General features: G+C 43.5%; 2 protein-coding genes across 2 annotated transcripts; one reads left to right on the top strand and one right to left on the bottom strand.

Annotated features, from left to right (window-relative positions):
- Positions 1 to 11: 11 nt before the first annotated feature.
- On the bottom strand, positions 12 to 4,070 carry LOC102234551 (ras-related protein Rab-14-like). Its single transcript, XM_005809716.2, has 8 exons — positions 3,947 to 4,070; positions 3,590 to 3,648; positions 3,407 to 3,460; positions 3,116 to 3,293; positions 2,310 to 2,376; positions 2,083 to 2,170; positions 1,966 to 1,996; positions 12 to 1,889 (listed from the first exon to the last, which is right to left on the bottom strand). The coding sequence occupies exons 2-8, from the start codon at positions 3,639 to 3,641 to the stop codon at positions 1,712 to 1,714; spliced, it is 648 nt and encodes a 215-aa protein (XP_005809773.1). The 5' UTR covers positions 3,642 to 3,648; positions 3,947 to 4,070; the 3' UTR covers positions 12 to 1,711.
- A 1,686-nt stretch (positions 4,071 to 5,756) lies between these two features.
- LOC102220218 (actin filament-associated protein 1-like 2) lies at positions 5,757 to 20,642 on the top strand. Its single transcript, XM_023343139.1, has 16 exons — positions 5,757 to 6,030; positions 13,360 to 13,494; positions 13,710 to 13,787; positions 13,858 to 13,919; positions 15,066 to 15,168; positions 15,240 to 15,466; positions 15,946 to 16,125; positions 16,250 to 16,336; positions 16,498 to 16,567; positions 16,963 to 17,189; positions 17,271 to 17,380; positions 17,471 to 17,588; positions 17,687 to 17,774; positions 19,141 to 19,307; positions 19,392 to 19,502; positions 20,088 to 20,642. Exons 1-16 carry the CDS (start codon positions 6,015 to 6,017, stop codon positions 20,112 to 20,114), a joined length of 1,806 nt encoding a protein of 601 aa, XP_023198907.1. The 5' UTR covers positions 5,757 to 6,014; the 3' UTR covers positions 20,115 to 20,642.
- The last annotated feature ends 3,588 nt before the right edge of the window (positions 20,643 to 24,230 follow it).

Consider the following 24,230-nt stretch of genomic DNA (forward strand, 5'->3'; position numbering starts at 1 on the left):
CAGTCCTGATGTAACGTACAGTATTTATACTTTATTTACAAACTGAGTCCCGCGTTTTAATGACAGTCACAGCTGAAGAAGAATCAGAACAATTTCATATAAATAAAAGAATCATGAGAAGCTCGATGGAGGCGCTAGCCGACAGAAAATCAAAAACAGAGAAGAAGAAATGTGCAGCTCATGATGCAGCCAGAGTGCGGCGGTCGATGTGCGCCCCCTGCTGGCGGGACGTGGTTAGTGTAGTCATGTCATGCTTCTGTTTTCCTTTGGTGAGCGAAGCTTTAAGGCGGCAGAACCAACAGAACTTTTCCAGAAACTTTCCGACTCTTTGGTCCCGACAAACTTCACAAACTAAAGTGCTGAGAAGGATGAAGATGATCTCATTGTTCTGATGATAGGACTGAGGAAGAGGAGGAAGAGGAAACTGCGTTATAAAAACATGGAGGACCCGAGCGTCCACCAATCAGCAGAGTTCCCCGGATACACACAGCTGGACCTGAGAGGCACCAGAACCAGCTCAGAACCCAATCAGCTGGATGAGAACTGGGTCAGAACCGGATCAGCTGGGCCAGAACCGGATCAGACGAGTCAGAACCGAATCAGAACTGGGTCAAAATGTAGTGATGGATCAGAACTGAACCGGTTCCTCATGGGAAACTGGATGCGATTTGAATCTGAAATCAGTCAGAAAAGCTGCAGCAGGTCAAAGGTCAGATTCTAATCTGTGAGACGCACTTTTAAGATTCATCTGGTTTTTATTTCTAGAATTTGGCAGGAATTTTATCGGCTCAGATGAAGTCCGGTTAGCTGCAGAACTAGCCGGACCGTAAACATTGGCCCGTCTGGGAGAACCAGAACCGGGTCTTTAAGCGACCCAACGACCCGATCAGTGAACAGGAAGTTCTCCTCAAATTCTGGTTCCACTCCGGCCACCGGGCGGCGCTGCCAGGAAACATTTGGCTAAAAACATTTCATAAAAGATCCGGTTCTGGTTCTTCCTGATCCGATGTTATCTGGGCTCACAGCAGAACCGGGCCTGTTAGTTGGTTCTGGAAGAGTCCGATTAAAACCAGCTTTTATAAAATATTGTTTTATTTATTAACATTTTAATAATAACTATCATTATTATTGTTATTCTCTGTTCTGTGCTGCAGCAGAACCAGCGACCCGGTATCTGGGTTTATCGACTAGATGTTGGACTTTCAGAACCAGGACGATTATTTTTTATTTTTATTTTTAAATTGAAGAAACATCTGGAGTCGCCAAATCCGAGTCGAGACCAGAACCAAAAGAAACCCGGAAGGAAATCCAGACGGTTCTGATTGTTGGGTTCTGGATGGCCCGGTTTGGGACCTGGTTCTGTTTTCCCGGTGGATTCCTGGAGTCTGACAGACTCAACCCGATGTTTGTGGACCGGTACCGGTCCTGACCGGGTCTTAGGATTTTAAGAGGACCTTCTGGGTTCAGCTGGGAGTCCATAGCGACCGGCTGTGGTTCTGATCAGACTGAGGTCTGGTCTTTTGTTCTGAGACGAGTTCGGGTTCTGACCGGGTCCGGACTCGGAGCTGGACTGGTTCTGGTACCAGAGGAGGATCAGAGACATGATTTAGTGAAGCTGATTGGATCAGTGATTTGGGTTCTGATGAAACTGGTTGTGGCTCTGCGTGGCGGTGCCGGTCGGGTCGGGTCCGGTACCGGTCCGGTTCTGAGGCTAGCAGCTGCAGCCCTCCTTGGCCGGCTGGCTGTCGGCGTTGAGCCGGCCGCCCTGCGGTGCCGACGGCTTGTGCTGGACGCCGGACTCGGCCGCGTTCAGGTCCAAACTACCGTCCTGGATGTTCTGGTAGATCTTCTTGGCCGCCTCCAGGAACGCCTCCTCTACGTTCTCTCCCCTGGGGAACAGAACCAGAACCAGGAGTGAAGCAGCATTTCTCACACTAACAGAACCCGAGGCGGTCCGACTCTTACGTCTTGGCGCTGGCTTCCAGGAACAGCAGACCTGAACCAACAGGAAGCAGAGAGATTGGGTCAGAACCACTTCCTGTCTGACAGATAAGCCCCGCCCCCTTGGCCCCGCCCCCTCACCGTTCTCCTCGGCGAACTGCTTGGCCTCTTCGTACGTCACGTCCCGCTGAGCCTCCAGGTCCGCCTTGTTCCCGATCAGGATGATCACCTGGAAACGGAGAAACGAGTCAGTGCAAAACAGCGCCGCCTGGTGGAGGGCCGCTGAGTTACAGCAAAAGCCTCATTCTGGTTCTGTCAGAACCCAGAGGTGTCATTTGCATCCCAGGTCAGAGGTCAGAAGGCCTCACCGTGTTCGGGTTGGTCAGGTTCCGGGCGTCCGTCAGCCAGCTGCTCAGGTGGTTGTAGGTACTTCTCCTGAAAAACAGCAGCAGCAGAAGAAGAAGTTATTCAGCCTCCACTAGAAACAAACCAAAAATATATATTTAATCTGCAGCAACAATTTCTGAATTTAAATTACACAGAAACAAATTATATTAAAAAATACTAATAATAAATAAAATGCTAAATTATATTTTTAAAAAATACAAGAAAGCATTTAGAAAGATGAACATTTAAAAATACAATTAAAAACATAATTAAATGAAATCGGTTATAAAAAAAATCTATAAAACACAATCAAAACAGGAAAAATGACAAACAAAACTGATAAACATGAATGACAATCACAGTAAAACTTACAAAAACATTTCAATAAAATAAAAACATAAGTTATGAAATAGAAATAAAGATACGCTTAAAAAACTTAAACTAAAATTCATAAACTAAAGAAGCTTAAAATTTTATTTACATATACGGTAATAATAATGAAAAAAAGAGTAAAAGGAGCAGATTTAAAATTAATAAGTATAATAAAACTGTTTATTTATAACATTTCATTTACAGAAATGAACTAAAATCATCCGGACAGAAATTCAGAAAAGTATTTTCTGTAAATTTGCTTCAAAATTTAACATCTTTTCCAAGAAAAGATAGAAATTGTTGCTCAGTAACGACCGAGATATTCAATCAATATTAGATCAATATTAATAATGATAAAGAAGAACTGTAGATGTGTAAGAATTGTAATAACTTAAAGTATGAGTGTGAGAACCACCTGGTGATGTCATAGACCATGAGGGCCCCCGCGGCCCCCCGATAGTAGGACCTGGTGACGGCCCTGAAGCGCTCCTGACCCGCCGTGTCCCAGATCTGCAGCTTCACCTTCTGACCGTGGACCTCCATGATTCTGGTCCCAAACTCCACGCCGATGGTGTGAGGACAGTCAGCCATGACTGCACGCGCACACACACACACACACACACACACACACACACACACACACAGAGGGTTCTGATCGGATCCAATCAGAACCGGGTCACAGCTAGATAAGGAGACGATCACTCACATTTCTTCTCTGTGAACTGATGAAGCAAACATGACTTCCCGACGCCCATATCTCCTGAAACACACAAACGCATCAGGACACAGGTTAAAGGTGAGCTGAATGCAGCACAGCGGTGGAGGTGTGGTGATGTGGGCTTGTTCCAGTCAGAGGACATGGAGAGGACCCGGTTCGGTTCGGACTCACCGATGATGATGTACTTGAAGATGTAGGAGTAGTTGTAGGGAGCGGCTGTCATGGTGACTCTGAGGAGGAGATACACAGGGACACAGTGAGACCCAGACCGGTTCCGATGGTCCGAAGCGGGTCCGCGCAGCCTGACAGAACCCTAACTGGAGCCGGAGGCAGTCAGGCTGGACCCAGAACCCGGTTCCGAGGCGGTCCATCGTGCTCAGCAGAAGTCTCAAAGCCGATCAGCTGACTTCCCTCTCTGAGCTAACCGGCTAACAGCTAACAGCACGGGGCCACTTTTTCCCAAATTACAGCGGGAATGATCTAGCTACAGCCCGGCTGCCCGTCCGGAACCAGAACCTGTAGCTTTACCTTCAGTCCGGCGGTCTGGTGCTCCTGGAAACTGGTTGAACTGCTGGTTAGCTGCTGGTTGAAGCCGTTAACCGCTGATCCGTCAAGAAACCTGCTTCACTTCCGCTTCTTCTTCTTCTTCTTCTGGTTTCACCGCAGATTCCATCCTAACAGTTATACTACCGCCACCTGCTGGGGGTGTTTAGCTTCTACAATGGAGAAAAACGTGAAAGATCCTTACAGAACCTGGGAGATAATTCACACATCTGCATATTTTTTTATTTTTAAAGATTTTAATGTATTTTATTAGTTTATTTATAACAGACCAGCAAAAATAAGAATATAAAGATATTTTTCATAAAGAAATATTTTATGGATTGTTTACTAATCTAATTATCTTCTTATGAGAAAATCATTTAGATTTTGGTTTGGACTTTGATTAGGCCATTCTGACCTGATCTAATCCATGTCATAATATCTCTAACTGTATGTTCTGCTGTCCTGCTGGACCCCAGTGCCAGGTCAATAATAGGTTTTCCAGGATTTCCCTTGATTCAGATTTTTAAAAAACTCTGGCCAGCTTCCCACAGAATGATGCTGCTACCACCATGTCTCATGGTGGGTTGACTTCCATCCCCCATTTGGTCTCAGTCTTTCCAGAAAACACATGAATGTTTCACTTTGAAACATTTGGTAAAGATTTCTACAGAAACACTGGAAGAAAGGAGCAGATTCTGCAGAGGAAAACATTCTGAAACCATCAAAAACCTGCAGGAGTTTCAGCCAGGATCTAGCTACCTAACTGGCTAGCTAACCAGTTTCACAACTCTGCAATCTTTAATTGTCTCAGCAACTTGGTAGTACAAGTTCAAGGATGCCAAAGCTACAAGTCAATACGTCAAATGTTTGGTTGTTGGTTAATCCACAAAATTCCCTAACATCAGAACGTCCTCTAAGTGCCTGTTTACATTTTTTATTTTTCCAGGTTTCCACATCAGTAGAGAAATTCCTTTTTGTTTGTGTTAATCACTTCAAGAACGAGTGACATGCATTCATTGTGCTGATATGGCGTCTTGACTGTTGTTTTGTTAGCAGTAGCATCATGCCTTTTGCTAAGGCTAGTGCTGTGTGCTAGCTGGTAGATAACTTAAGGACATTATCTTACTACATGTTTTGATTAGTATTGTTACTTAAAGAGATTGGCATCACTTTTTTCTTGGGAAACACTTGATTCAAATGTATTCGGCGACATTCTTGGTGCTAGTATCAGCTAACTCTCTAACCCTGCGGAGATCTTGTTTACTGGAGATGTTCGTTCATGCTGTGGCTCCAACAGGTACGGCTGGATGGACGAGTCTACTGTTGTTGACATCTGGCTCTGAGATGGTAAGAGGTGGTATCATGCTGTGGGCTCTCTGATGCAGCATTGACGCAGAGCCTTCAACATTGTCTCTTCTTGGGACTTTCATCTAGTTTTCACCAAGACAATGAACCACATTCCAGAGGTTAGGCTGAGGAAGAGGAGGGTACAGCTGCTGGACTGTCTCTGAAGGAGAACCTAAGGACCTGAAGTTGGACCCGGTGCTGTTGGACATGTTAAGACATTAGCAGGGAGAATGAGAGGAACAACATCTGGAAGCTTTCCTGGTTTTGGAAGCGCAGCCACAGAACATGGCTTCTAACTTTTAACTGCTGGGAGATGGAAAGAAACCACCACAGACTGGGAACAACTAAAACCGGGGACAGGGAACATGTCCGAGTCTAAAATACAGAGAGGGACGTGAACGTCTCAAAGGAAGCCAAGGAGACAAGGGAGTAGATAAAGACAGACAGATATGAAGCAAAATCAGAATCAAAGGTTGCTTGTTTTTCACTCTGACCAACACATAGAGAGACGGACAATCCCTCCTCCTCTATGTGTTCAGGTCTCAGAGGGGCAGGACTTGGCTGTGAGGGGCAGGACTCAGCTGTCAGACCTCGGTGCGTCCCACAGAGCCAACAGAGGGAGTTCAGGGAGGAGGAAACCTGACGTCTGTTTTTCTTCCAGCGGAGATGAGACTGAAGATGAGGGGCTGCTGAGACGACAGACATGGACAAACAGAAAGGTACCGAGGCAATTTACAGGGCAATGTAGGCTGTTTCTATTCTATTCTATTCTATTCTATTCTATTCTATTCTATTCTATTCTATTCTATTCTATTCTATTCTATTCTATTCTATTCTATTCTATTCTATTCTATTCTATTCTATTCATTAACTGTTTCTCTGACAGACTGAATCTAAGTCCAGATAAGAGAGCAGCTCAGTTAAAACAGCTGTTTGTTTTCAGATATATAAAATATTTTAAGTACATTTTCAGGATTTATGTATTATTTGTTTACTTTATTTGTTTTTCTGCTTCAAATTTAACAAGCATTTTAAAAAAAGTCTCAAAAGTTTTAATTATTCTGTTAAATATTCATCTAACGTTTGCTACAGGTCAGCTTCTCTTCCTCTTCCATAACAACCTGTTATCATTTAGTCTCTACTTCCATCCATTTCTCTCAGTCAAAATGATCCTTAAAAGACTCAAATCACTTGTATTATTTAGCTTAATTTAATATTTATTGAGATATTTTATATTGTACACTGTTGTGGTTCTGATTCCTGATTGAAGTTATGAAAAATAATAATGCTGCTGCGCTAATCCGGTTGGAGGAGATGGAGTCATGTCACCACATCAGATTATAGAAAACCACCTGAAATTATCAACAAAAAACGAATGGAAGACATTCTGCAGGAGACGATGAAGACAATAAAACCTTTCTGATGAAGAAAAGGTGAATGATCAGCACCATTCTGCAGCTATAATGTAGTTTTTAGTGTTTTTATCGGCTTCTCGATAGTAACGATTTCTGATGAAATAAAACAATTCACAGCATCTTTTATGAAATTATCAAGAAATTTTTTCATGTAGAATATCTGCAGCTTATTGAAAACTATTAAATCCTTATTTATCAAAGTGTACAAACTGATACAACCCGTACCAAATATCTCATAAGAGTCAATATAAAAACACTGAAACTGCAAGAGGAAGAAACGATGGAGTCAAATGTAGTTGTCTTTATTTTTATGAAAATCAGATTACTGATGCAGGTTTTAAATGTTTTGAACACTATGAAAACAGGTTTTTACTACTTTAACATCAAAAATAAAAACTAAAGCAAATATAAACAGAGAAACATGAAAATCTTAACTTTGTAAGAATCTGATGAGGCTTATTTGTCAGGTTGAATGTGTCATTTGAAAATATCAACCTGTAAAAAGATGTTAAGCATACTTTCCATTAAATCCACATTTCTATTTTTAAAAATGTTTTTTATTGGTCTCATGTAATTTTCTAATCTAAATGTTTTGTTTTTATGAACTGTAAGCAGAAAATCATCATAATCATGAAAACAAGTCAGTATTGACTTTTTTAATTAACTGAAATAAATGAAATTTTCAATAATATTCTAATTGATTGAATATGACTTTTTAGTAAATGCAAATATTTTCTAATTTGTTTGTGTTAAAAATTACAGATAAAATGTGTTAGACTGTTAAAATGAAATATTTTTAAAAACATCTTCATAAACAGTTCAAGCTTTTACATCCAAAAGGTTTGAGACCAGCAGCTGATTTAATTCACTTTTCCAGGTGTTTTTTTTTTTGAGGATTTTTCTCCTGCCAGTTAAAATAATCTATTTAAATATTTTTATTTTATTTGTCTTTTCTGAAATGAAACAGACATGATAAATTCCTCCGTTGTTATTACTTTTAAACAGTCACTTTAAAAATGTTGTAATATTTAGGCTAAAGGCCTTTAAAGTTACGTTTATCTTCATGGATTAAATTTTAAAACCTCTGCTGCTGTTTGCACCCGATTTTAAAAAAACCAGCAAAGCTGATAACTCATTTAGCTTCCAATAAAAACAGCAGAACCACTCTCTGAGTGAAGAACCGGTTTTGTTTCTTATCAGCAAAATGGAAACAGTGACATGTATTTTGTGCAGCTGCAGCTGTTTGTCTATAGGGGCAGTGTTTCAGCCCGTCCTCCTGCTACTGTGAAATCTTTATCGCGCTGCTGGTATGTTAACAATCGGAAACACCCCTGCTTGCTCCTCCATCCTCCTCCTCCTTCCTGCTCTTCATCATCATGTCTTCCTCCCGCGACGTCTCCAGGGACGTGGCTAATAGGCCGTTTAGATCCATCAGATTTCCGGGTGTTTGTGTCTTCAAGGTATCCAAACCAACAGTTATTCCCATATTAAGAGCTAACCCAGCCCACTGAGGCATCAGGAGAGCAAACAAAAACTAAATGCTGAGGAACATTGAGGAGATAAGCTGCTGGTGTCTCCTGGAAGCAGCTCAGAAACATGAATGGAAAGTTTTTTCTCCAGCAGATGAAAGAGAGTGGCTCCCTCCCTGCTGCACACATGTTTGTACTTCTTTACATCTGAGGTCCCAAAATCACACGATTTCATCTCAACAAACATGAATCAATGTCATTCTAACACAAAAAGACAACTCCGAGCCCCTAAGTTCTTCTTTGAAGGTTTGATCAGCACAAAATGTCCCCATAATTCACTGTGTCCCCATAAGGGATATAAATACACGAGTCCCCACAAACACAGCTGGACAGACATGCAACATGTTTGGGGGTTTTGCAGGAATCACATCTTCTGACTAATTTCAGGGTTTGGTTCTCATGGCATCGCTGCTGAAACTACTTTTTCTAAACGCTGCAACCAAAGGAGCAGCTGAGGCCCGTTTTTCTCTGCTTTGATTTCAGGCTTCAGGCCACAAATAAACACAGAAACAATCATGAAACAACTGACAAGACTGACCAGCTGGGAGCCAATCTGCTAACTGGGGAAGATGTGGCTAAAGCCGAGGAGAGCGAGCTCTGGAGGACCGGACCTGGACATATCTGTCTGAATCTGGGTCACATGCAGCTGCAAACCAGCAGCCATTGTTGAGCAGTTTAGCTGAGGCTTTTAATGGTGAGATAGATGAGGACCTCCACTTGTTTCTGGATCCATGAACCACAGCCAGGAGGGTTTTAACTACAGCAGCTGGTTTTAACAGAGCTGTAGGGTTTAACGGCCGGACTCTCAGTTCTATAGCCGGTCCAGGAGAAAAACTCAGCTGGTGTGAGACCAGAATCACAGATGCAGCTGATTTAGTTTGCTCTTCATGCACGCATCGTGGGATAAACACATGAGAATCATATAAAGTTCTCTGTTTGTGTTCTCGGTTATTTTGTGGTGAAGTTATTATTTTTCATATGAAAGTGTCAGTTTTAGGTCAGTGCAGCTTGAATCCAGATACAGGAAATGATGCTGATGGTGAGATTGCAGCATTTAGCAACAAATCCCAATGTTCTTCTGTCCAGCAGAACTGGAGCCTTTTGTGAAGTTAGAGTCAAACATTAACAGCAATAATCTGGTTTGTTCAGCCTGTCAGACAGGAAAACAACAGAAAGGGTCGCTTTTCAAGGTCTTAATTTCATCATGTTGTTCATTCATTTATAAATGTCACAGTTCATATTAAATATTTAAATGGAGTGTTAAATATTCACTTTGTAAACAAATATTTAGTTAGCAAACTGAAAGTTTAATTTTTAGTAAAGATATGTATTAGCTAACAAACTAAATATTTAATTATCAAGCTAAACATTTGGTTAGCAAACTAAATATTCAATTTGTAGCAAAGCTAAATACTAGTTAGCAAGTTAAATATTTAGTTTAGTTTGGAATTAATTTGTAGTGAAAATAAATGTTAATTAGTGAGCTAAATATTTTGCTAGCAAACTAAATATTTAATTTGTAGTGAAGCTGAATATTAGATAGCGAACTAAATGTTTTGTTAGCCAGCTAAGTATTCAGTTTAGGGATATTTTGTTTGTAATCAAAATATTTAGATAGGAAGCTAAATGTTTCATTTGCACATAAGCTAAATATTAATTTCCAAGCAAAATACTTAGCTATCAAACTCAATATTCAGTTTATGCGCTAAATATGTAGTTAGCAATCTAAACATTTTGTCTGTAAGCTACGTATAGTTAGTCAGCTGATATGGTTTGGACTTAAATATTTAATTTGTAAGCTAAATATTTAGCTTCCTATGTAAACATTTAGTTAGAAACTATTTAGCTGCAAGCTAAATAGTTAATAATAAACTAAATACTTAGTTTGAAACTGGAACATTTACAAATGAATGAAAACCATGTTATTTTGTCTTATGATGAGTTAAAAAATCCAAATTATTGCTGTTAATATTTCACTGTGCAACAAGCAGCACCGAGTCTTTGGATGCGTCCCATGTGTTTGGACGTGTCCTCCTGTCCAGTGTTTTTGGACATGTCCAGCCGTCCTCGTGTCTCGTGTTGTTGCTGCAGAGCTGTGGGTGTGTGAGGTATGTGCAGCTTGGTGTTTAAAGCAGCAGCGGCCTGATAAGCAGTACTCTGAAACAGCAGAGGAGTTGATCAACATTTAACCTCCGTCTCCCACGCCGCTGCCGTGAATGGACGCAGTCTGTCCCCATGAATGGACTCCAGGACAGACCTCCATTGTTCAGGACGGCTCTGAGATCGGCCCAGTTGGCCCCTTTAAGACTCATTTGCCTCAATGAAGCTCAGATAAAACCAGAAAGTAAAGGTTCTACCAGAATCACAACCAGAACCGGAACCAGAACCAGAACCGGAACTTATTGAGGCCACAGCTGGTCTCCACCACGCCGTCCTCTAAACCAGCTGAATACATACATGGGACTGATGCAGCCTGGGAGTGCAGGCATCACATGAATACAAAGTTAGTTTATTTTTTATGTGACAGTAAAATTAAATATTTAAATTTACTCCAAAGAAAATCTGAAAAATGTGAAGTGCATCTGTGTTCAGCTTTGAAACATTCAGTTTTGTTCTTCTCTGATCATATCTACTGTCTCTCCTACATAACTTATAGAAAACTGTCAACAGGACTTCTTCTGGCTTTCTTCTTGTCACTCTAATGAATTCTGCCACCGCTGGCTGCAGGTGGTACTGCAGATGTCTGACCTGATGGATAGTTTAGGTTGTTTATTGCTCCCTGGAAAATAATTCATATGAGCCTTATCTGCATCACAGCAAATGTTATTCTCATGATTTTCCCCCAAAAGGCCACAAACTCCTCAGATTCCTGTAAAAAGGCAGGAATGGAAGGAGGATGAGACGGACGGGAAGCATTTCGCTCAGCAGGACTCAAACACTAAAACTGCTTTAATCTAATTTATTCAGAGACTAAACCATCACCGGGTTTAGTTTACAGGATCATTTGTTTGTGATGCTCAAAGCCAGAAACACATAAAATCACATTTTAATATATTTACAGACATACTGAGTCTCTCCTGTAGCAAATCAACACATCTGCAGACAGACATGAACCCGTATTATTACAGAGCAGAAATAAAGCAGGTTTCAGCAACAAGATGAAAACATAAAACATGACATCAGTGGCAGAATAAATAAAACTGATGAATCCAGACCCCATCTAACTTGTTTCTGATAATTATATGTCAACAATACATTTATGTTCTGAATCAATAATTATTGTGGTTAAACATTTCTAAGCTCTGAAACTTTAATCTTTCATCTTTTATTACATCTGACATGTTTTTCTGCTGCCCTCAAAAACTCTAATTTTATCTGACAGATTATCTTACGGAGCTGCGTGGAGACAAAATTCAACATTTATGCCATAAATTAACAAATAAAGTATTAATAAATGTCACTGTGTTAATAACCATTAAAATCATTAAGTTTATTTGTAAAGCATATTTCAGCAACAGACCATTTCAAATGACAAAAACACAAAACAAAACATGAGATTACAGCAGTAAAAATAAAAATCAAAAGTTTCAATGCAAACTAAAATTTATTTTAGTTTATTTCCAGTTATTATAAAGGCCCTAAATGAGTTTGGATGCTTCAGTCAGGAGGGCCACATTTGATGCTGAAGGACAATTTCTTCCAGTTTGTCTCTGATTGAGTTTTAATGATCATCAGATCATTGATTATTTATCTGGTTCTGAAACCTTATCAACTGAACAGCACAAACATCAGGCGCTAAAGCTTTTCTTTCAGAGGTTAAACATTAGCAGCACCGTGTGTTTGCTCTGATCCACTGCATGATGGGCTGATGCATCATGGGAGAAACGTTCCTGCTTTCTATCCAGTTTTCCACGCCGAGCGTCAAACCAGAGGAAAACGTGGCGAACAACCGGCTGCTTGAAGTTCATCGTTCACAGAGAGAAAAACGCTTCAGTCATGTGATCATCTGATTAATGAGATCTGTGATTATTAATAACCGTTATTGTTTCCAGCTGATGTTTAAAGTCAGAGCTGCTTATGAAATGAAGCTGAATCTGGTTCATGATGCAAAGCTGCTGGAATGATGGAAACAGTTAAACATTAAGGAAGTGAAGGAGAGCAAACAGACAGAGAGTCTGTTTCAGATAAGGACAGGCTCAGATCAGACATGAGTCACCGCAACTCAGGCAACCGTTGCCTCAACTGTGGACTGGAGAAAGGCAGAGGCAACGTCTGAGCTGCCGGATGTCTGAACTTCTCTGTGGCTCCAAACATGGCGGCAACGAGGGAAACGGACTAGAGACTGACTCGTTCAGTTACTGACTCGTTCAGCTTCCTGATGAATGACTTGTTCAGTTACTGACTCGTTCAGCTTCCTGATGAATGACTTGTTCAGTTACTGACTCGTTCAGCTTCCTGATGAATGACTCGTTGAGTTACTGACTCGTTCAGCTTCCTGATGAATGACTCGTTCAGTTACTGACTCGTTCAGCTTCCTGATGAATGACTTGTTCAGTTACTGACTCGTTCAGCTTCCTGATGAATGACTCGTTCAGTTACTGACTCGCTCAGCTTCCTGATGAATGACTTGTTCAGTTACTGACTCGTTCAGCTTCCTGATGAATGACTCGTTCAGTTACTGACTCGTTCAGCTTCCTGATGAATGACTCGTTCAGTTACTGACTCGCTCAGCTTCCTGATGAATGACTTGTTCAGTTACTGACTCGTTCAGCTTCCTGATGAATGACTCGTTCAGTTACTGACTCGTTCAGCTTCCTGATGAATGACTCGTTCAGTTACTGATTCGTTCAGCTTCCCGATGAATGACTCGTTGAGTTACTGACTCGTTCAGCTTCCTGATGAATGACTTGTGCAGTTACTGACTCGTTCAGCTTCTTGATGAATGACTTGTTCAGTTACTGACTCGTTCAGCTTCCTGATGAATGACTCGTTCAGTTACTGACTCGCTCATTACCTGGCTTGTTCAGTAACTGACTCAGAAACTGTGGAATGACTGACTCGTTCATTAACTCGCCCACTGCTCCTCTCTCCCTGCTGTGTTCAGTTCTGGTGAAGCTGATCTGGGATCTGCAGACGTTCCTGTCGGTTCTTGACTCGGAGAACCTGAGCTACATCGCTCAGGCGCAGAAGAAGTCGATCTCAGAGCTGCTGTCCAAACTGCAGACGCCTGACGCTCCAGGTAGGGACCTGCTGATCACTTCCTGGTTCACCCAGTTCCACTTCCTGTTTGGTCCAAAGAACGGACGGAGAGAACAGGCTGGACATGAAACACGTTCACCGCTTCAACAGATTCATCTGAGCTTTTATCGTCTAGGAAATATTAATGTGATGGAAACATTTAGTTTCTTCATGTGTGAAGCTGATGTACAGTTGAATGGTTTCTTGTGTTTGCAGTGGAAGATGCTGAGTACATGGTGATGAGCTGTCCATCATTGTCGCTAGGCAACGAGCTGGATGACTCACCTGGGACAGGTACGCTGCGGCGTCGCCTTCCCTCTCTGACCTCAGATCCAATGTTTGCTCCATGTTTGGTTGTTTCCAGATGCAGTTTGGTCGTCAGAGCTGATCTCACATCAGGACCTGTCGGACTGGATGAAGAGCGGGGTGAGCAAACATCACTGGGCAAACTGGGCAAACTGGTTTCACCTCAAGGGTTGTCAAAAAAACTGATTTAAAGGAAAAGAATCCAAAGAAAAACTGTGAAAGTCTCTAGAAATCCTGCAGTGGAGGTTTAGAGAACCTCGACGAAACCTCCTGTTTCCCATCGTACGGTAACCATGGCAACACAGAAGCATCGTTAATCAGCGGTAAGGAAAAAGGGTCATCATCCCATCACGGCAGGTCAGAGTCTAACCAAACCTCCTCGCTCCCCGACCTCAGAGAGGAGCTCAAAGGAAAACTGGGCGGAGGGAAGAAAGTTTGTTTTTAGATGGGGATCCAGCGCCTGTGATGTGGGTCAGTAATGACAGACCGGGGCCTCCGGAGGTTTGGGAGGAGACGGCGGGGTGACCGGGTGTGTGTGAGGGAGGCACAGGAAGCGCTCTGTTTACACGGGAGGCCGCCGCGCCGCGCTGCCATTGGCTGAAGCACCTACAGGGGGAGGAAGCGCCGCTGATGGCGGCAGATTAGCATCTGGTCTACGTGATGGACAGAAAACACACACACATACACACACACACACACACACACAAACAGACGATAAGATCAAAATCTCAGCAGTGTTCACAGAGCTTTGCAGTATTCACACCTTGTAACTTTAGATTTACTGGGATTTTATCTGGTGGAGCTCAAAGTAGCTAATAAAACCTTCCATCATCAATTTAATTTTGAGATCATAATTTACATGTTTTATAAAGTTTGATATTATATTTATATTCATGTCATATCCTTTAATGTCTGCTTTATTTTGTTACTGAATATTTCTTGTTTTAATTAAAGTTTTTTGGGGAAAACCACGATGAGAGGAAACAGAACAGTCCACTTCAAAATAAGAGCATGGATATAAACAATTTGAATTTTTTTTTTATCAATCAACGATCAAAACTTCAGCACAGATGTTGAACTTCATTCAACTGGAAGTTTACTTATAGCGAGGTAAATTAGCGCTCCAGAATTCATCCATGAAACAATATTTAGTGGAAGCTAAGTGCGCTAAACGTTAGCTAAATGAGCAAAGCGCTGTAAGAAGAATTAGCTCCGCTATCAGCGGATTAGCGGACCTGTGCTCAGCATATGAATGACTGTTTGCAGGGCCCCACCGTCCCTCCTCATCCTCCAGGTGGGCTTGGCGGTGACGATGAAGAGGACACGTACGAGGAAGCAGAACCTTACGTAGCGTCTGAAACCAACACAGGTACCGCAGACACAGCAGAGGAACCTCAGCGGGTCTAAAGCCACTGAACAGGAAATGTTTCCTTCCTCCAGAGAGGCCGGAGTCAGAGAGCAGTCACTACGAGTCGTACGGTGAGGAAAACGATGATGAGGATGAAGGAGGCCTTGTGAAGGACAGAGCTCACTACATCCAGTGGAGCACCTCCCAGATCAGTCTGCGGCCCACGCCGGAGTCCCGGCTCTGTGGGTACCTGTGGAGGAGGAAGTGGCTCGGACAGTGGAGCAAGCAGCTCTTCATCATCAAGAACGACATGCTGCTGGTGAGGAAGAGGAGGAAACACACACCCTGCAGCTGCAGCGCCTGTAATCTCCACTAGAGGCTGCTGCTGAGACCCGGAGCCTCATCCAGACCGTTGAACACTTTGGTTCTGGTTCGGTTATTCTGCGTTGTCCCTCATGGCGTTCTGTGGCGTTATTGATGCTACGTCACCTGACCAGGTTGAGGCGCCTTGGCAGCCATCTTTAGTGAGGGACAGAAGTCCTGAACGGAGCGACTGCGATTGTTTTCCCACTTTGTTTCTGCCAGTATAACCATGAATTCTACTGGTTCAAGATAATTTATCTGTGGAAGTATCAGAACCAAGAACAGGAAGATGGATGGACGGATGGATGGATGGATGGATGGATGGATGGATGGATGGATGGATGGATGGATGGATGGACAGACGGATGGACGGACGGACAGACAGACAGACAGACAGACAGACAGACAGTCACTCTGTAACTTTGTCTCCACCAGTGCTATAAATTTGCTCGGGATCTGCTGCCCCAGCTGGAGTTGAACCTTCACGGCTGTCAGATTGTCTACAAGTCGAAGAGCAGCGCCAAGATCCAGCACCAGCTCAAACTGGTCCCAGTGGGCTCTGAGTCTCTGGTTCTGGGCTACAGCAGCTTCCAGCAGGCGGATGAGTGGAGGAAGGTCAGCAGTTCACCAAACACCGTTCAGCCTGAACCAACCTATAAACCCTGGACTGGTGACCAGCAACATTCACGGACGAGCTGTTTCTGATGTGAAGTCATTTCACTGTATTTCCTGTTTGAAGGTGATAGAGGAGGTGAGCGCTGGAGGTGAAGTGGAGTCTCAGAGCTTCTCCTCTCTGAGTAAATCTGATCTGCGGTTGTCCTGCAGGGTAAGAAACACACCCAGGTTCTCCTGGTGCAGAGAAGAACCTCCAGATGGGAAGTTTTTAAACTCTGAAAACCAGGAAAAACTTTAAGAAAACATCTTTACTAATGGGAATCAAACATGTGAACTCTCTAAGTGAAAGTGTTTTTGCTGTTGTGTCTTCAGTCCAGTGCAGTTCTTACTGACTCTGATGAGGAGAAACCTTCAACTTACTGCAGCCTCAACAGAGACAAAGGTACTGAAACTTTACATCTGTTTGGGAAAAAGCAGAACTATTGTACTTTCTGAAGGGGAAATAAATCTGTCAAGCCTGGAAACTTAGCCGGTTATAATAAATTAGTCTCGGTTGAGGTCTTCACCATCAGGGTTGCCACAGCATCCCCCCAATGGGAGACACCACAAGAGTAGCTGGGAATGATCAGGAAATGGTCCAGACTGATGGACAGGTGGCGACTCTCTGGCTGGATCCCAGTGGAGCAGCAGTGGTAGGTGTAGAAGAAAGACCACCAGAAACACCAGGATGTAGGAACAGAGAAGCTGTTATTGACCCCAAACTGGAGGAGGGAGCCGCAGACTGAAGGTGTTTGCAGTAAATGCCGGTTGGTGACGTTTGGTGTTGTGAACCTGCAGGGTTCCTGAACGTCCTGATGAACTGCCAGTGGCAGAGTTTACAGTGTCAGGTGGAGGACGGCGTCCTCAACATGTTCGGAGAGGAGATGGAGAAAGACGAGGAGGAAGAGGTGAAGCGGTCGCCTCAGTACACGGTCCAGCTCCGAGGCTGTGAGGTCAGAGACGACCCAGACCGCTCCTACAGGATCACACTGAGCATGCTCGGTGACCAGGTGGCCGTGCTGGAGGTGAGTTGGCAGATCAGAGCTCCGGTGTCTCGGGTTAGTTCCTCATCATCAAGTCTTTCTGTCTAACCTTCATCACTTCAGGTGAGCTCATTGGAGGAAAAAGAAAATTGGCTGAAGCTGTTGCAGGACGGAGCTGCCAGTCGTGGTTACCATGACAACAAGACTCAAGAGAACACAGGTGGCGCCCTCAGGTGGGACAAACTTCTTAAAACCAGCAAATCCCTTCATGACATCACTCTCTTCCTGCTCTCTGAGTTTAAATCTTGCTCTTATTTCCTCAGCGGGTTGCAAACGCGCCGGTTCCCAACCTCCAACGCCTACATGGACGACCCGTTCTGCCTTACCAGAACCACCAGCAGCCAGCCCCTCTACTCCAACGCCGCTCCACAGAAAGCCCTGGTACAAACCAGAATTCATTCTTCTGACAATCCCCACTGCACTTGATGAGGAAGATGTGCTGTCTGTGTAGACGCTGCTGATCCCTGTTTGTGTTTCAGCGACACGGCTCTCAGGATTCAGTTCACCGTAACTCAGTGTCGTCCAGAGAATCGGTGACCTACAGCAACACGGTGCTGAGCAGCAGCAGTGAGTCAGACCTGGACCAAACCTTCAGGATGAATTATCTGACTCTAGATCAGTGGTCTCAGACTGCACCCCTCCAGAGTCCTGCAACTTTCAGACGTGTCTCTTGTCCCACAGGCTGAAGGAAACAATGAAACTGCCCTGCTAGCATGCAGTCCAGCTTTACGGAGCTCTGCTAATGAGCTAATGTTTTAGCCAGGAGAAGCAGAGAGACGTCTAAGCAGAGGTGTAAACCCCGGGGGGGTCGGGGGGTCCGGACCCCCCCAATATAGGAAAAGTCTAGCATTGTCCCCCCCAAAAGAATCTTGGAAGAAACATTGACATTTAAATAATATCAATATGAAAAGCAGCAGGACATGGCAAAACTAAAAAAAGGCTTAAAAATAAAGCAACTTAACAAATTATAATTTAAATACCACATAACATGTATTGGGAGCCATTTCAATAAATCAATGTTTATGAGGAATTTTATTAAGAGCAGTTACTCATTAAAGCTTTTTTATTTAGAGCCTTAAATGTTTGTAAAGGTGAAGCAGAAATTAGATCAGACTGAACAAAACTCGTATCTAAGCAACATTTGAATTTTAGTTTTACTTCTCAACAGTTTGTTTACTTAGAAAAACATGTTTGATGTGCATTACTAGTCATTTTTGTTCCTGCAGCTTGAATTTTATGTTACATTTCACTGGAACTTTGCCGAACCCCCAAAATTGGTCTTCAGAAATGTTCCTGTTTATGGTCCCACAGTAATAAGACGGGATTTACGCTAACCCAACTCCAGTCCATCTGCCTAGTGAAAGTCCAGTCCGGTTGGTGAGGTGTAAACGCTAATTGACCTCTGACCTCTGGTCCTCCAAACCTCAGTCTGGGTTCAGTTGAAGTGAACTCTGGTTCGGTTTGAATGTAAACGTCAAGCAGACCGGAGACCGCTGCAAAAGCAGGAAGTGGACTACAGCACAGGGCATTCTGGGTAAATACAATCAAAGCTAATGTGCTAGCCTAGCGCTAGCAGACTAAAGAGAAATTCTCCAACACTAAAATCTGACGCCTCCATCTTGTTTCCATCTGGTGAAGAAGGAAGTTGCTCTCACAGGCTTTTGTGTCGTTTCCTTCAGTGTTTCTTGGTGCAGCGCCCCCACAGGCCAGGAGGGGAACAGGTTGGTTTGACTCAGAGCAGAGAGAAAGAGAACCACAGGAGCTGGAGGTGGAGCAGATGATGAAGTTTTGGTTCCAGTAGAACCGGGTCGACCGGACCATCAGGACGAAAACATCCTGAAAGTTGCCGGACGCTTTGAGGACTGGAGTTGGAGACCTCTGACCCCTGACCTTGAGGTTTACTCATAGAGTAAAGTGAAGTGTGGTTTTTCAGGCCGGATGGTGCCGGCGGTGCAGCGCGACGTCCAGAAGCTGAAGCTGGTCGACACGCCGGCGGTGCAGCTGAGAACCGGGTCCGAAACCAACCTGGCACCTGCTGTGAAGCGAAACAAGCGCACCTCCTTCAGGCAGTCTCTGGCCATCTGCACTGAGCGCGCTCAGGTGAGCTGCACCTGCTGAGGTCCTGCTGGTTTTACTGGTGCCTCCTGTGACCTCTGACCTCTGACCCGGTCTGCTCCGGTCCAGGCGGGCTTCCTGAACCCTCTGCTGCGGCGGACGGCCTCGGCCAAGAACTCGCTGAGACGAGCTCCTTCTGCGCTCTTCATCGAACACGGGAAGGTTTTCCAGAGGAAGAAGGTGGGACAGAGAACTGGTTCATTTCAGACATGTCAACCAGCCGCCATGTTTCATTCTGAACAAACCGTTTGAATCCTGCTGTAAAGATCTTTCTAGAGGAAAGCTTTTAAATCTCCCGGTGGGACTCAATTAACAGTTTCGACTTCATTTCAGGTTCTGTAATTAATGAATCTCAATTGAATCAAAACACATATTGGCCTTGTTTTGCTGCTAACTTATTGAATAAATTGAGATGAAAATCAAACATGTTTCTATTTTTAGTCTTCAGGCTCTTCAAGCCTCAGATTGGATCAAAGTTCATTTTCCAGAGTTTTTCTGACCATTCATGGAGCTTCCTTAGAAATGTGGATACTTCCATTAGCGTTAGCTGCCACGTGTTAGCATTGAGATGATACTGATATGCTAACTCCTGTTAGCAGAACCTTAACACACAGTCTGGCTGTTGACTCATCATGTTGTTTCCTCTTCCTTTAAAACATTCGAAGCGTTTGATAATCCAGAAACGGTTTTATGTTGGTGAACGAAACAAGTTTCCATGAATAACATGAGATGATTTCTAACTGATGGTTTTATTTTTCTCTACAGGAATGGGAGACCAAAGCTGCTGCCTGACGTTTTCCTCCTCATCAGCATCCATCAGGCCTGCAGGCGGCGGAGAAGCTCTGCTCTGATTGGCTGCTTGGACTCTAATAATTCAGACTGGTTAAAGGTGACCAACTGGGCCAACTGGACCGACTGGACCGACTGGGCCAACTGGACCAACTGGGCCAACTGGACCGACTGGACCAACTGGACCAACTGGGCCAACTGGCTCACTGTTTATTATAATCAAGAACAAAATAACTTTCCATGATTCATTTCTCCTGGGTCCAGTTAAGTTTTTATTTGTCTGAACTGCTGGTTCTGGACTCAATCTTCTCCTGCAACACGCGGTCCAGCGCCTGGCCCTTTAAGGCTGCCGTCCGCCTGCTTCTGATTGGCTGTTAAGGGGTGGGAACATACGGCCATATAAGGACATGCCAAAGTTGGAAAAGTTGCCTAATTAGAGATTAATTGAGGTCAGTTTACTCTTCAACTAAAGCAGGGAAATGCCCACAGCCTCAAACTACCAGGGGCCCGGGGTGCCAGGGGCCCGGGGTGCCAGGGGTCTGGGGTGCCAGGGGCCTGGGGTGCCAGGGGCCCGGGGTGCCAGGGGCCCGGGGTGCCAGGGGTCTGGGGTGCCAGGGGCCTGGGGTGTCAGGGGCCCGGGGTGCCAGGGGCCCGGGGTGCCAGGGGTCTGGGGTGCCAGGGGCCTGGGGTGCCAGGGGCCCAGGGTGCCAAGACAAACAAATTTATCATAATTATAATAGTTAGACAGTAACTAACTATTTATTCAGAAGTAAATAAAAAGCATTGGAACATCATGTTATTATTAGTGATTTACTAAAGTTTATTTAAAAAATAATTTGAATCACTGATGAACTGAAGATCAATGGAAAATTTATCTCCATAAATGTTTTATATAAAGACACAAATATGCTTGTTATGGTAAAGTAGGATATGAAACATGATCACTTTTATGTACTGTAAAAAACACAACCACCTGCAGTCATTTACTGGATGAACGAAGTCGGTGTGTTTTTGGGGCCTGTTTCGCCCCGGGCCCCGGAATCACTAGATCTGCCCCTGGGGACCAAAATGTGGAGCCACAACTTTAGAAATGTGTCAGAAAATTGCCAAAATACAGAACATGAAAAGGAAAGTAGTGACATTTTGTTGAAAAACAACAGAATCTCTGAGCAACAACAACAACAACAAACAAAACAAAAAAAACTTTTGGTTGTTTTTGTTGCTCTGGGATATGTTTTTAAGTTTTGTTTTTCAGTTAACGAGTTTCCTAAAAGAAGAAACAATCAAATAACCAGATAATTAATTTATGTAGGACTAATATGATGTTTTAATTAACAGCAAAAAAACCTAAAAATTCCTTTTAAACTTTGTGTTGTTAGTTTATAAGATTCTTCCAGGATCAGAACCGACGACCCGGTTCCGGATCTTCATAAACATTGATCCGTTTTACCGGAAGCAGCTGATTGGAGCTTTTTCTCAGGTTCTGTGATGAGTTCAGGTGCTGCAGGAAAACCAGGAGAACAGAAACTCAAACCATTTATCGAATCTTTTCTGAACATTTTCAAGATACAAAGTTTGTAGAAAACTTGATTTTATGAACTGTTTAATGTTTAACTGTCCCTGAAAAGAAAACAGCTCAGCGTCCAGGAGGAACGTCATCTGGTTGCCATGGAAACCCGCTTCCGGGATGGAAACCGTTTGGCTCACAGCTGCCATTAAAAACAGGAAAACAGAAAATCAGGGTTTCTGATGTAGCTGCAGTGACCAGTGGTGGCCACCGGGGGCGCCAGAGTCCGGAGACTTTAACGTTAAAGCATTTCCTGCTGTTTAGTTTTCATGTTTTATTTTTCATTTCTCAGGCAGAATCGCTGATCTTCTCTGTTCTTATTTTAATAAATATTGTAACTATTTTCATTATGTACTGATCAGCACAATGTAATAACTGACTGATTGATATTTACCAGGAAGAAATCCTTTTTTATATTTACTGTTCTTTATACTCAGGAGAAAGTTTCTGTTTGAGCAAACACTGATCTGTAAAAATTAAAATCTGAGTGGACAATATTCATCTGTGGAGTTTTTATTTAGTTTAAAGTTACACAATCAAACATTAACAGAAATGATTTGAGTTATTTAGTCATAAAGATGAAACAAAAGAAGAAGAGATGGAAACGCAGTGAGTTCATATTCAGAAAGACGTTCAGAGGAAGAAGCTTTTATTTTGGTAGTCCACTTCTGGTTATCACCAAGTGAATTTATTTGGAGCTAAATATCTCCTCCTTTTCCTCCTCCTCCTCCTCCTCCTCCTCCTCCTCCTCCTCCTCCTCCTCCTCCTCCTCCTCCTCCTTTTCTTCCGCCTCTCCCTCCTTTTCCTCCTCCTCCTCTTCCTCCTCCCCCTCCTCCTTTTCCTCCTCCTCCTCCTTTTCTTCCTCCTCCTTTTCTTCCGCCTCTCCCTCCTTTTCCTCCTCCTCCTCTTCCTCCTCCCCCTCCTCCTTTTCCTCCTCCTCCTCCTTTTCTTCCGCCTCTCCCTCCTTTTTCCTCCTCCTCCTCCTCCTCCTCCTCCCCCTCCTCCTTTTCCTCCTCCTCCTCCTTTTCCTCTTCCTCCTCCTTTTCTTCCGCCTCTCCCTCCTTTTCCTCCTCCTCCTCTTCCTCCTCCCCCTCCTCCTTTTCCTCCTCCTCCTCCTTTTCTTCCTCCTCCTCCTCCTTTTCCTTCTCCTTTTCCTCCTCCTCCTCCTTTTCTTCCTCCTCCTCCTTTTCCTCCTCCTCCTCCTTTTCTTCCTCCTCCTCCTTTTCCTCCTCCTTTTCCTTCTCCTTTTCCTCCTCCTCCTCCTTTTCTTCCTCCTCCCCCTCCTCCTTTTCCTCCCCCTCTTCCTCCTCCTTTTCTTCCTCCTCCTTATCTTCCTCCTCCTCTTCCTCCTCCTCCTTTTCCTCCTCCTCCTCCTTTTCTTCCTCCTCCTCCTCCTTTTCCTCCTCCACCTTTTCTTCCTCCTCCTCTTCCTCCTCCACCTTTTCTTCCTCCTCCTCTTCCTCCTCCACCTTTTCTTCCTCCTCCTCCTCCTCCTCCTCCTCCTCCTCCTCCTCCTCCTCCTCCTCCTCCTCCTCCTCCTCCTCCTCCAGAGAAACATGGTCATGGTCTGAAAGCTGCTAGAAACCTTTTTATTGTAATTCTGGCTCTTCACTCATCATGTTACATTTCTGCACCCAGATATGAAAACAACGTCAGCAGGATGACGTCAGACCCAAACACCGACCCACTCAGGAGGGGCTAAAGGTGATGAAGGAGGCTCAGGTAGATGAGAAAACTAACAATTTAAACAATAAATGAGATTAAATGTGATTATCTGCTTCATCCTTCAGGTGTTAGACAGAAATCAGTTCCTAAGGTTAAACTATGGATCACTGCAGAAGTTTTCAAAGTAAATATTTTCCAAAATAAGATTTAATTGTTTTTCTGGAAGCTGAAGGATGTGGGAGAAAAACCTGGTTTTGTTTTATTTCACCAGAATAAAAATAAATCATTTTTTTAATAAATAAAATGAGATGAGCGTCTGAGTCGTCCTGCAAAGAATAAAAAACTGATTCAAAAACAGCAGAAACTGTAGAAAAAGAGAAACATGAACAATCTTTGTGTCGTCATGGAGTCGGTCACGGCAAGCAGCCAATCAGAACACAGCATGAACCGCTCAGGAAAACACCAGGAAACAAAAACTGAAGAAAAATCCCCAACTCAACGTGGCGGACGCGTCTTCGCTCCGACTCGCCTCACATTTCAGACAAATGATTTTTTCTGTTTGTGTCGTTTTTCCACAGATACAGGAAGCAGCGAAGGAGTGATGCTGGCGGTGAACTTTGACCTTTTCATTTCAAATGATGCAGTGAGAGCGAGTCGACTGACGCAGGTCCGAGTCCCTGAGCCCGGATTTAAAGGATCCAAATCAACATTAATCATCACTAATAACGGGAATAATCATGAATAATCATTAGTAATTAATAACCAGGGCTCATCCTGCAGCCTAAAACACTGAAGCTCCTAACTGTCCTACAGAAAGTCTGATAAAAGCTAAAAATGCAGTAAAATAATAATAAATATAGTTAGATTTATTATCCACTGCTTAGTTT

The sequence above is a fragment of the Xiphophorus maculatus genome, chromosome 12, assembly GCF_002775205.1.
Source record: "Xiphophorus maculatus strain JP 163 A chromosome 12, X_maculatus-5.0-male, whole genome shotgun sequence".
NCBI lineage: Eukaryota > Metazoa > Chordata > Actinopteri > Cyprinodontiformes > Poeciliidae > Xiphophorus > Xiphophorus maculatus.